Source organism: Paramormyrops kingsleyae, chromosome 19 (genome assembly GCF_048594095.1).
Source record: "Paramormyrops kingsleyae isolate MSU_618 chromosome 19, PKINGS_0.4, whole genome shotgun sequence".
Taxonomy (NCBI): domain Eukaryota; kingdom Metazoa; phylum Chordata; class Actinopteri; order Osteoglossiformes; family Mormyridae; genus Paramormyrops; species Paramormyrops kingsleyae.
The window spans coordinates 27,852,876-27,865,635 of NC_132815.1; the positions used below are offsets into that span (position 1 = coordinate 27,852,876).

Below are 12,760 nucleotides of genomic sequence, written 5' to 3' on the forward strand. Positions count from 1 at the left end.
AGACCGAGACCAAATAGAGTCGAGACCAAGACAAGACCGAGACCACAAAAAATTGGTCTCAAGACCGGTCTCGAGACCAAGACCGGTCTCGAGAACTACAGCACTATTCTCCATCAGCTGCATTATGGGTTGAGGCACTAAATGCATGTGAAGGTCTTAAAATATTTTAGGCCTAAATAAAAGAGACCTAAACAGGAGCTTAACTCACAGTAAATAAACTCCACATGTGGCTTATCCTTCAGCCCTTCCCCTAGACTCTCCTGCTTTGTGTGTACATGTTGGGGGGCATTCAAGTTGTATTATCAAATACCTATAGTCTGTGGTTTAATTTGCATTCCAAATATCTAAAAAATACCAGTCTATTATTTCACCTGTCATATAGGACTGACCTCAGTATTTCCAGTGCACAGTGTGGATTCTCCAGTTCCGCAAAGAGCAGCTTCACTCCAGAATCCGGCAGGTCATTATCACTCAGGTCCAGCTCTCTCAGGTAAGAGGAGTTTGATCTGAGAGTTAAAGCCAACGCTTCACAGCATGTCTCTGTGAGATTGCAGCTGTTCAGTCTGAAAAAGAAAACATTTTAAGACGCAGATACATACACAATCTACCGATAACACTACTGACACAAAACAAAAAGACAAGCATTTCTTTTAGAATAATAAGCAGCACAGCTTAAATTTCAAAATGAATTACAGTGTGCAGTGCATCCTGGGAATTGTCTGCACACACCACATGAGTCACATGACCTGATACCAAGCATTTACACCTTTTTGCTGTATTTTCAGCATACAAAAAGCCATAATACAGGTCATACCACTCAATACCTATAGTCTATACCTTTGGCAGGGCCTTCATTCCTGCTGCGGTCAGGACAAACAACTCTCGCCTAGGCTGAACCACCCAAACAGCCAGTCACATACCTGCAGACTGTAACTTTTTCACATTCCATTGTCTTTATGGATATATATGTTTTTTTTCAAGATGGCGGCACATAGTACGCAGCGGCTTTTACGGCTACCAGAACTCTGCAATGTTTAGCTTGTATTCTTTGTTTTGTTATTTTCAAGTTTGTTTGCAAGCTCAGTCGATAGGAAGTTCTTCTACAGGCGACAGGAACTTTTAGTTGGAAAGTTTAGGTCGAAAATATCATCATCTACAGTACATAATATAATCAAAAGATTCAGAGAATCTCCGTGTGTAAGGGACAAGTATTTTGGATGCCCATGATCTTCGGGCCCTTAGGAAGCACTGCCTCACAAATAGGCATGATTCTGCAATGGAAATCACTAAATGGGCTGAGGAATATTTCCCGAAAACATTATTGGTGAACACAGTTTGCCGTGCCATCCAAAGATGCCAGTTAAAACTCTATCATTCAAAAAAGAAGCTGTATTTGAACATGATCCAGAAGCACTGACGTCTTCTCTGGGCCAAAGCTCATTTAAAATGGACCGTGGCTAAGTAGAAAACTGTTCTGTGGTCAGACAAATCTAAATTTGAAATTCTTTTGGGAAACCAGGGATGCCGTATCATCCAAACTAAAGAGGAGAAGGACCACCTAGCTTGTTATGGGTGTTCAGTTCAAAAGCCAGCATCTCTGATGTATGGGGGTGCATTTGTACATATGGCATGGGCAGCTTGCATATCTGGAAAGGCACCATCAATGCTGAAAGGTATATCCAGGTTCTAGAGAAACATATGATGCCATCCAGACAACATCTCTTTCAGGGAAGACCTTCCATTTTCCAACATGACAATGCCAAACCACACACTGCATCAATTACAACATAATGGATTCGTAGAAGAAGGGTCCGGGTACTGTACTAGCCTGCCAGTGGTCCAGATCTTTCACTCATTGAGAACATTTGGCGCATCATAAAACGAAAATTACGACACAGAAGACCTAGGACAGTGGAGCAAATAGAATCCTGTATCTGACAAGTATGGGACAACATTCCTCATCCAAAACTCGAGCGACTGATCTCCTCAGTCCCCAGACGTTTACAGACTGTTGTTAAAAGAAGAGGGGATGCCACCCAGTGGTAAACATGGCCTTGTCCCAACTTTTTTGAGACGTGTTGCTGCCATGACATTCAAAATGACCTTATCTTTTCCTTAAAATGATACATTTTCTCAGATTAAACATTTGATGTGTTTTCTATGTTTTGTTATGAATAAAATATGGCTTTATGCGATTTCCATATCATTACATTCTGTTTTTGTTTACAATTTGCATAACGTCCCAACTTCATTGGAATTGGGGTTGTATATTCATAGCCAGTGTATGTTCGCTGGCCAACAAAATGGATGAGATGAAACTTAGGCTATCTTCCCAGAAGAAGCTGGAAACTGCCGTCTCCTAATGTTTACGCAGACCGGGCTAAGCAGCAACATATATTCTTCTTATACTTCAGCACAGACCCTTTTATCTGTCACCATTGCTGCTGTTTCCATCCCCCCAGATGCTAATGCTAATATAGCACTTAAGCAGCTACAACGTGCCATCAGCAATTAACAGACTAAGCATCCAGACGATGCCTGTATTATAGGCGGTGATTTCATCCATACCAACCTCAGAACTGTATTACCAAAATTCCCACAGCATGTATCCTGCACCACTAGGGGACAAAAAATACCGGACCACCTTTACATGACTCATATAAGGCTACTCCCTGCCCCCACCTTGGGCAGTCCGGCACGACAGGAGTCTCAGTGCAAGTACTTCCAAGCTCAGAAACAGCTTCTTCTCTCAAGCTGTTAACCTCCTGAATTGTCTAATCGCTGAAGAGTGAGCTCTTCTCATTCACCTAAATTACGCACCAACTACTACAGTATGTTTACCATGCATTGCTCAGCTCCATTTCACTACTTCTGTCAGACACTACCTCATCTATGGAGGCATGCTGATATGTATATCTATTTGTATTTGTTAATATGCGTATCTGTATCTATCCTGTACATTTATGTACAGTACTTTCCAAAAGTCTTAGGCAGGCAAAGAAAATAATGTTGAAAATTATCCTCGTGTCGCTGTAAAACTATGATATTATGCCTGTCAAAGTGTGTCAGCTTAGCCATTTCAGAATCTCTGCTAAAATCACCCCAGTATTTGCAGCGACCATCCAGTACAGCCATGTATTTTTTGACTTGGCCACTAGCACACCTCATACAGCTAGTCAATCTGTCACTGACTTTTTAAACCAATTTATTTAATTAATTAACTGAGCTGTTGGTGAAATTTTACTAAATCATGGAATGGCTGAGGTGCCCCTGAGGAGAGGTTGGGAACTGAAGCGGTGTTCATCTAGCCATCCAACTAGATATCAGTAACTTTTTAGAAAACAGAAGAAATTTTGCACATTTGTCTGAGACTTAATTTTTCATGGACTATTGGCATAGTCCATGCTTGGACAACTTGCATTCAGGATAAGCTGATTTACTGACTGAGCCATTATGTGGACTATCCTAGGTATTTCATTTACAGAAAGGAATACCCAGTAATACTGACCTGAGTACCTCCAGCTTACAGCGTGTAAAACCCAGTAATGCTGACTGTGGCATCTCCCTTTTAATCTTTGGATGTTGTTTCTCTGTTAAATCCAGCACCTCATTGTCACTCAGGTCCAGCTCTCTCACATGTGGGTTTGAACTGAGAGCAGAGGCCAGTGCTATACAGGATTCCCAACTCAATTTACAGCTGTTCAGTCTGGAAAAGGAAATATGATTTTAAGCATAGCAAAAGCACAACTTGCATTTCAAAATGAATTACAGTGTGCTGTGTTCTGTGCCTCTTGGTGATTTGAGATGATATGAGAGGTGAGATAGTAAATGTTTACTGTAATCATTTGATCACTGACTGAATCAGTGGATCTTACCTCAAATCCTTGTATTAATTAATTACCAGGAAAAAACTTTCACAGCCCATAACTGGCAGGGATTAAGTCTGCCTGCTGGTTTTCACAGAAATAGCAGCGTGAATCACTTTTCTTCCACCATTGTGCATTTAGGCTTCTTGGGTATGATAAATTACCTGTTGCGTGTGTCAGTGTGTGCCCTGTGACTGACTGGCATCCCACCCAGGGTGTCACCCTACCTCCCACTCTGTACAGCACGGCATAGGGATCCAGGCTCCCTGTCCAGGATAAGCAGTTGGAAGAAGGACAGATGGATGGGTATAAAATGCATATTCTGTACTCACTTCAGTATCTCCAGTTTACAGCTGGGATCCTCCAGCACAGCAGAGAGCAGCTTCACTCCCGAGTCTCCTGGGTGATTGTAGCTCAGATCCAGCTCTCTCAGGTGTGAGGGATTTGAGCTCAGAGCTGAAGCCAGGGAAGAACAGCCTCCTTTTTTGACTCCACAGTGTGACAGCCTATAGAAAGGAAATCACAACATTGTTTTCTACAAACCTGTATTCACTAACCATTAGCCATACAAAGTAACTTCATTCTATTTGAAAGGAAGAACAGCCTTTTTCTGTGAATTTGCAACCTGCCAGTCTATGGAAAGGAAATCACAACATTGTTTTACAAACCTCTATTCACTAGCCATTAGCCATATAAACTTCAAAAGAATGATTTGCTTTCCAAATACTCATTGTAGTTGTCTGGAACGATGCATGATTTAACTGAGATCAAGTGTATTGCGGAAAAACAATGCAAAGAAACAAATGCAACTTGAATGTGAATCCTCCCGTAACATTCACACCAACAAAATAGCTTCTAATGTTAGTGTGTCACCCTACCTCCCACCCTATACTGCATGGGATAGGATCCAGTCTCCCTGTCCAGGATAAGCAGTTGGAAGAAGGACAGATGGATGGATATAAAATGCATATTCTGTACTCACTTCAGTTTCTTCAGTTTACAGCTGGGATCCTCCAGCACAGCAGAGAGCAGCTTCACTCCCGAGTCTCCTGGGTGATTGTAGCCCAGATCCAGCTCTCTCAGGTGTGAGGGGTTTGACCTCAGAGCTGAAATCAGGGAAGAACAGCCTTCTTCTGTGAGTCTGCAACCTGCCAGCCTATAGAAAGGAAATCACAACATTGATTTACAAACCTCTATTCACTAGCCATTAGCCATATAAACTTCAAAAGAATGTTTCGCTTTCCAAATACTCATTGTAGTTGTGTGCAACGATGCATGATTTAACTGAGATGAAGTGTATTGGGGAAAACCAATGCAAAGAAACAAATGCAACTTGGATGTGAATCCTCCTATAACATTGTAGGATCACACATGCACATATCACAGGGCCTAAATTCCAGGTGGCCTGAGACAAGGCCGAGCCTGGTACGAGAGGCACCAAAAGGGGGTTACACACATAAACACACACACACAGATATCAAGGGAGGCCAGCACTCCAACTTTTATTGCCCAAAGATTTAGGGACCTACAGACAAGCAGAGTGGACCTAATGGACAGGGATCCCTCGACTTGGCACACAACCCCCTCCCCATACATTCTGCCTTACATATCACTCACCCAACAGACAAACACCCTAAAGGAAGTTTCATTTAAGTTTGGCTTTTGTATACCCTGTATATTGATCTACTCACGACTACTAGTCTCAATATACAGATAGGTTATGTTTGTATGTGTCCTTAGACAATCTTAGTGTTTTGTGTGCCACCCTTATAACCATGTATCACCTATTTTACCAGGGCTTGTCCTTTAAGGTGCGCAATTGCGCGTGCACGCCATCACGCGCCTAAAATGGTGAGGAGCTGCGCAAAGAAATGCGCGCCTATCAATAAAAAAGAATTCAATTGTACGCGCCTTTTGTCACGTGACCACTCGACGCTCCACGGAATTATTCATAACAACAATGGCGTCGAAAAAAAGCATAGATAACAAGGGTCATTCGTGTCAGAATGCAACGTTTTTGGGGAGGGGAGCGATGGTTGGTGTTAAACAATTAATTCATAACGAATTAATTAATTTTAGCCTACCGTTTCCACTACCTGACCCGCATGGTCTTTGTTTTACCCATAACCAAACCATAAATAAATAAAGATGTTACACACAAATTACCACCTGTCAATCACTTTTTCCGCGGGACTCTGGCAGGAATAGGCACAGTGATCTGTGTCGTTATAATGGCGTCGACAAACTCGGTTGGTAAAAAAAGGTGCAAATTCACCTTTCTGGCAATACTTTAGCTTTAGACCGAATGAAACAGGACAGCCACGAGATACGCCTGAAGTGGTGTGTAGGATTTAGATGCGCAGACGTTCTGTTCGTTATGGTAAAACCATGAAAAAGGCATATTTGGTGTAGTTTATTCAATCTAATTTAATTTAAAAAAAAATAAAAAATCTGCTGTTTCTGTATGCTTCATTTATTAATGTAAACGAACTAGTTCGTGTAATTCGTTTGGAGTTCACTGTAATTTGTATTGTGATCGCTATAACAACTTCCTTGTTATTATTTCCTCATAATAATAATAATAATAATATAAGTAAAGATGCGGAAATTGAAAGCATGCATTTAATTTGGCTATATAGTGTGATTAAGTGGTGTGTTTTTCGTGAGCTGGTTGCTGCTGCAGCGGGGGTGGGGCGGAGGATCGCGATGTCGGCTCAGCATCGTGATGTCTATCGGCCATCGGCGATGGACGATGGCATCTACTATCGACCCAACCCTATTGTCCAACTCTTAATATTGAGCTATCCCCACTCCTAGTCCTAGTCCAACAGCAATATCCTTGGCTACTGTCATTACTCACCCTGTGGTCTAGTTACAGATTATATCCTGGAAGGCAACCTACTCAAAAATACTCAAGCACTTAAGAGATGGCATCTTCATAACTAGTTAGTCTTAGCTGTATACATGTTAAGGATTGGCTGCTGCTGGGATCGACTGCTGATGTGTTTTTCATCCAAGAATTAAGTTTTCAGAGAAGACACTGGCTAACAAATGCAATTTCAGTGGAGAAACAGAATTTGGCTCATACAAATTATTGGATGCCATCTCTAAGTTTTGGCCCATATAATCTTAATATTATGGTGCTCTTCCCCTCTGAGCCTTCTGCAGCAAGTGTTATGCAAATTGAGGACAATCTCCAAAGTATTGATGCAAAAAAGACTGAATTCTGAATTGCAAATTTTATTCACCAATAAAAAGTGATTCACTTTAAATGGGTTTCTACGAAATATGTTAAAGCATTAAAACTAGGATAAAACGACTAACACTAGGACTTTTTGGATTTTGACCCATTGCACCAAAGTCCAACCACATTTTAGGCGCACAAAAAAGGTAAAATTGTGCACCTAGCACTTTTAGGGTGCACAAACTTGTGTGCGCCTGCATTTTTCAAAGGACAAGCCCTGTTTTACCCCTTTGCACTTGAACACATATACATTTAAATAAATAGATAGGTATAGCTACCATTGTATAGATGTTCTCATGGTATACCAGAAGAATCTGGAAAGTGAGTGTAACCAATGTGTCCTAACTTTTAGTCTTCTTTGTTAACAACCCCCCCTTCTCTTCCAACATTCCTTTGTGGTCCTTATCTGATCTTGGTGGACAGTCACCAAGTTTCTTTGTTTCTACCATGCTATGTTAAAAGAACTGAATTAAGGTGTATCTTATCCATTCTGGAGAAGATGAATTGGCATAAGCCACACCAAACAAAATATGTTGTTTCCAGATGTGCAACTTATATTGATATTACCACAAACTAACGGCCACGCCTATCTATGGATAAGATGTGCTGTTTGTAATATGAATATTTGATGTAATGTCTGCACAAAGTGTAACATCTGTTGAGGTGCAACCCAAAACACCTGTATCCTATACTGATGTGAATCAGTCACATAGATAAAATAATGAATTGTTTAATCAATTAATACAGATGGTATGAGGTATGTACCTGTGAAGCTGGTATGGCATGTTTGGTGTCAAACTGATTGCTAATCACCCCTGATTCCAAATCTGGTCAGTGATTACCATAAAAGTGGATGTATCAAAAGTTATAACAGCTTAATGAAAATCATCAGTAAAGGGAGAATCAGTCGGGCCATAAATCCCAAAAGGACTGATACAGACCCCCTTCCGAAAGCCCGCCAAATGGATGGCCAGCCATTGGGCCAGGAGTCGAATTCCTGGTCATCCCTATTCATGAACTTTAGACCATAAAAATCTAGCACCTCAGAACAAAGGGGCGCAGAGAATAACCGCCAGCCCGAAGGAGAACATCAGCCGGGGCAAACAGATCATCAAGCGCAGAAAAGACCATCAGCCCGGGAGAAAAGAAGCCCACAAGAAACCCTCCGGTGAAGGCCCAGCTGAACAGAGAACAGCACCCAAGACAAAGCTTCACCAGGAGAGAGAATCTAAAGGGACTCCACTCCCCTGCTCCAAACGCCGCGCCTTCCTGAGTGCCATCAGCTCAGCAGCTCTGCCATCAACTGCCAAGACCCCCCCCTTAAACCAACTTCCTTTCATTCTAACAACTTAAGCTGTTCTGTTTAACCTGCTATAAGACTTTAGGGTCATGTTTCCACAAACTACAGTATGCTTGCTTTGCAGAACAGTATTTCCCATTTAAGGTTACTCATTTAAATCCGGTCATTGCATTTTCATAATTACATCGTTTGTTTATTCCGTTATTTCGTGTTTATTGTTTGTGTTAGGTGTAATGTCTGTCTTATGTTAGTTGTAGTGTTAGTTAGGAATAAATGCATGTCTTTTATACAACTTCAGCCGCCGTCATTGAGTACTCACACTAAGTTCCTGCCTCTGTGCGATCTTGCTACACGCTCTGAACCTCAAACTCGCCTGAAACATCGCGAGACTGTCTCTCATCGGCCGTGAGGGGAGCTTCGCTACCAATCGTTTACATTACCTGGTGATGCAGCTCGCTGGACGAGCTTTCTAACCTAGGTTATAAGTGATATTGGTAATTAGTCAATCCCGTTTAAGTCTCACATTAACAGACTTACGGGGATACTTCAATCGAGTTTGGAGGAGCCGACCATTCGGCATAACAATTGATTAATAATCAGCATTAAATAATAATTAATTAAACTTTAATTAATTCAAACATATTGGTGGAGATATAAAAATTTACCTGAGCTAATAATTCCTACAACATTCACACCAACAAAATAGCTTCTAATGTTAGGGTGTCACCCTACCTCCCACCCTATACTGCATGGGATAGGATCCAGGCTCCCTGTCCAGGATAAGCGGTTGGAAGAAGGATAGAGGGATGGATATAAAATGCATATTCTGTACTCACTTCAGTATCTCCAGTTTACAGCTGGGATTCTCCAGCACAGCAGAGAGCAGCTTCACTCCTGAGTCTCCTGGGTGATTGTAGCTCAGATCCAGCTCTCTCAGGTGTGAGGGGTTTGAGCTCAGAGCTGAAGCCAGGGAAGAACAGCCTCCTTTTTTGACTCCACAGTGTGACAGCCTATAGAGAGAAAGACAAAAATACTGCTTTATCTTCAGGAAATAAGATCATCTCGCCATTACAAACATTAGTCTAAAGCAGTGCTTCCCAAACTTTTTCCAGCCGCGTACCCCCTGCTACCAACGACTATTAATTAGTGTCTATAAATAGATTACAATACCGCATGCATAAAAATAAATACTGAACAGTCGATTATTTCTCACCAACAAATAAATTTATTAATATATTTTAGTAATAGATTGTTGCTATCCGGTGGGAGAATTTCACAGTAGGGATGGGCACGGGAAAGGTGTTTGGTTCCCGTCCCATCCCATTCCCGTTGGAGGGTTTCCGTTCCCGTCCAATTTAACCACCAAATTTTCAAAACCCATTCCCGTCCCGTTCAGTCCCGTGGGATGTCATTCCCGTACCGTCCCATTCCCGTCAAATTTCAAAAAAATCTTCTACCGTTCCCGTGTTTTTCATATATTTCCGTTACCGCTTGTTTTCCGCGACCAGAGAGGCAGATATTTTTGACTATGGTCCTGGGAAGGTTGCACCACCATCGATCATACTGGTGCATGCCATGGCAGAATCTCAGAATAGAAAAATACGCAGGACTTTATTTAATGTGCGGTTAGACGCTGTTAAAGACAGTTAAGTTATCTGTGACAAAGTTCTCCAGTGAGTGTCATGCCCCGATCGTCCGCTCCTTCCGTGTGCCACGCTCCCTCGTTTAACCCTGTGTGGATTCCCCATGTTTACCATCTGCTCCTGATTGTTGTCAAACTTGTCATTAGTCCATTATATTTAGTCCACGTTTGCTTTTGTTTCTCCAGTCCGGTCATTGTATTGTCATTCTGCTTCACCGCTCGTGTGTGTTCCTTTTGCTCATTAAACCCCGCATTTCCCCGATCCTATGTCTCCTCGCCTCTGCTTCCCCGGTCAGCGTTGTGACAGTGAACCTGCTTCCATGCTGCAATGTGAACATTTACCATGTTCCTAAAAATTCTGTTTATTGCACAGTGTCTGACCACACAGACCTATTGCCAGATGATCATACTGGACATATCAACTGGACATATTTTGCACTATTACAGATTGATGTCTTGCATATACACAGAAACTGATTTTATCGATTACCCAAGAACATAAAATATGTAACGGACCGCGAGTGTCCCTGTATGTGTTTTCCTTTCTTGTTATTTTGCTTTGGTAAAATTATATATATATATATATATATATATATGTTTAATTCATTTTCTAATTCATGTATGAATATTTTATTCTGTATGTGCTTAGAATGGTTGTATGTGAATTTATGGATAAAATTTGAGCGTACCTGCGCTTTTGAATTTTGTCCTGCGGGTAATCCCGTAGTTTGCATAAAAGGAGGTCCCTTTAAAGGTTGTCTATAGACGTGAACGAGGGAAGCTGCTTTGTTTGTACTGGAGGCTTAATTTGTACTTCGTTTGTATAAAGAAAAGGACTGTTATATCAATACATTTGCATTCCTTGGGGAGCGCAGCAAGGTACGTTTTTTATAGTTATGATTGTAATTTGTATTTATGTATTAGATGTATGGCTATGTTTGTGTTTATTGAAGTTTGTATTTGCGTGAATTAGATTGCTAAATGTTGTGTATACGTCTCAATACAGTTTTCACGGTGCTAAGATACCTGACGAGACGGATACAGTTGTCGCTGTCTGAAACTTCAAATAAAGGGAAAAACTTAAGCACCTGTCGAGACTCTCTGGGACCCAAGGGGCTGCATCAAAATATAATTAATACCATTTGTTTTCACTGTAAAAATAATTCCCGTGGTTGTTGATATTCTCATTATTACTTAATATTTACTTTTTAATAATATATACAACGAACCGAATCAGGCTTAATCAAGATAGGTGATCTATCACTTTAACGATCCCAAAAATTAACCTCCTGGACCGGACAAATACAAAACGAATGATTAAACATTATATGCGTCTCTTTTTGTATGTTTTCTAAAGACCGCGTGTCCATACCCATTTTATTACAGTTGTGTGATTAATCTTTGAAAACACTTAAATTTAATAAGCACAAAAACATATTACATAAACACGACTGTATTGTGGGTTTTACGGCTTTTTTGGAGGTCACCGACTCTGCTGTTGTGAGGATTACTGACTGTCTCGTTGTTCGAATTCGTGATTCCCCCCCGCTCCCTCACGTACCCCCTACAGCCTCTTGCGTACCCCCGAGGGTACGCGTACCCTAGTTTGGGAACCGCTGGTCTAAAGTAAATGTGACTACTCCAATAAAGACTGCAGTCATTACAGTTCACAGTGTGGAGTAGTGTTGTCACGATGCCATAATTATGACCTTGATACCAAATACATTTTAAGTAGCATGATACCGGTACTGCAATGATACCAGTGGAGGGGGAAAAAAAAACAGTTAAATATTGTTCATGGTAAATTATGCAGTTATGTCACTGAATCATATCACTGACATTAAAAAACGCTTGAAATCAGAAAAGACTAAGAAATATTAGAGACTATGCAAATAAATCACAAGATCATAATCACACAAGATTGAAACATTAAATAAACAGTAACATTACAATTTTGACCATCATTCACTCCAAACTTCTGGCCAACTTACTCCCATGGCCATTTTATTCATCAGGTCTGGATATTAAATTAAATTCAAAAAGGGTATCTCCACCCCTGAATGTTGTGCCCTTCCACCTTATCGGTATTAAAAATGCATGCGAGAGGGGCAGAGCACTGCATGTAAGGAGGGTACTGAATTTAATCCATTTTAAGATGAGTCTTAGACATGACATAAAATGAGGATGACTTGAAGGGGTCTGAAAACTTTCCATATGCGCTGTAACTTATTCAGAGACATGAAACTGCTCCCAGTGCAGTCGTTAGCCATCTTTCTTCTAGGTGTCCCAACACTTGGCAAGTAACTCTGGAAGGGGGAGATGTGAACGTCTCCAGCGGCTAATGCAGGCCTGTCAGACTGTATTAGTTTTAATTCCAGCCCAGCAAATGCTTGAATTTTTTATGCTAAAACAGCATAAAATGATAGTCATTTAATTAACATTATCAAAATTCATGAGATGTAACAGAAATTTTAAACACTGTGGTCCACACAGATCTGTACAGTGCAGTGAGAGCTGATTACAGGAGTGATTCAGCTCTCATAACTGACAGTTGGCTGATATGACACAAGAAGGTGCTCATGCAGCAGCTACCTAAAATAAAAGGATGCATTATTTGGTTAATTATTTTAAAACAGGGGAAGTTTGATTTTGGTCCCTTTGATATAAATGCTTTATAGTCCATTCTTGGAATCTTGCATTCAGAATCA

General features: G+C 40.9%; 1 protein-coding gene and 1 long non-coding RNA gene across 2 annotated transcripts in view; one reads left to right on the forward strand and one right to left on the reverse strand.

The window, feature by feature from the left end:
* Window positions 1–12,760, reverse strand: part of LOC111841726 (uncharacterized) — a 218,586-nt gene that overhangs the window by 107,620 nt on the left and 98,206 nt on the right. The window contains exons 24-28 of the mRNA XM_072702643.1: window positions 9,247–9,420; window positions 4,849–5,022; window positions 4,199–4,372; window positions 3,509–3,706; window positions 390–563 (exon numbers count right to left, since the gene is read on the reverse strand). Of these exons, the coding sequence (XP_072558744.1) occupies window positions 390–563; window positions 3,509–3,706; window positions 4,199–4,372; window positions 4,849–5,022; window positions 9,247–9,420 (894 nt within the window). The remainder of the gene's footprint in view (window positions 1–389; window positions 564–3,508; window positions 3,707–4,198; window positions 4,373–4,848; window positions 5,023–9,246; window positions 9,421–12,760) is intronic.
* LOC140580933 (uncharacterized) overlaps window positions 10,805–12,760 on the forward strand; it is a 39,083-nt gene continuing 37,127 nt past the window's right edge. Inside the window, exon 1 of the long non-coding RNA XR_011984077.1 lies at window positions 10,805–10,931. This is a non-coding gene — a long non-coding RNA (uncharacterized lncRNA). The remainder of the gene's footprint in view (window positions 10,932–12,760) is intronic.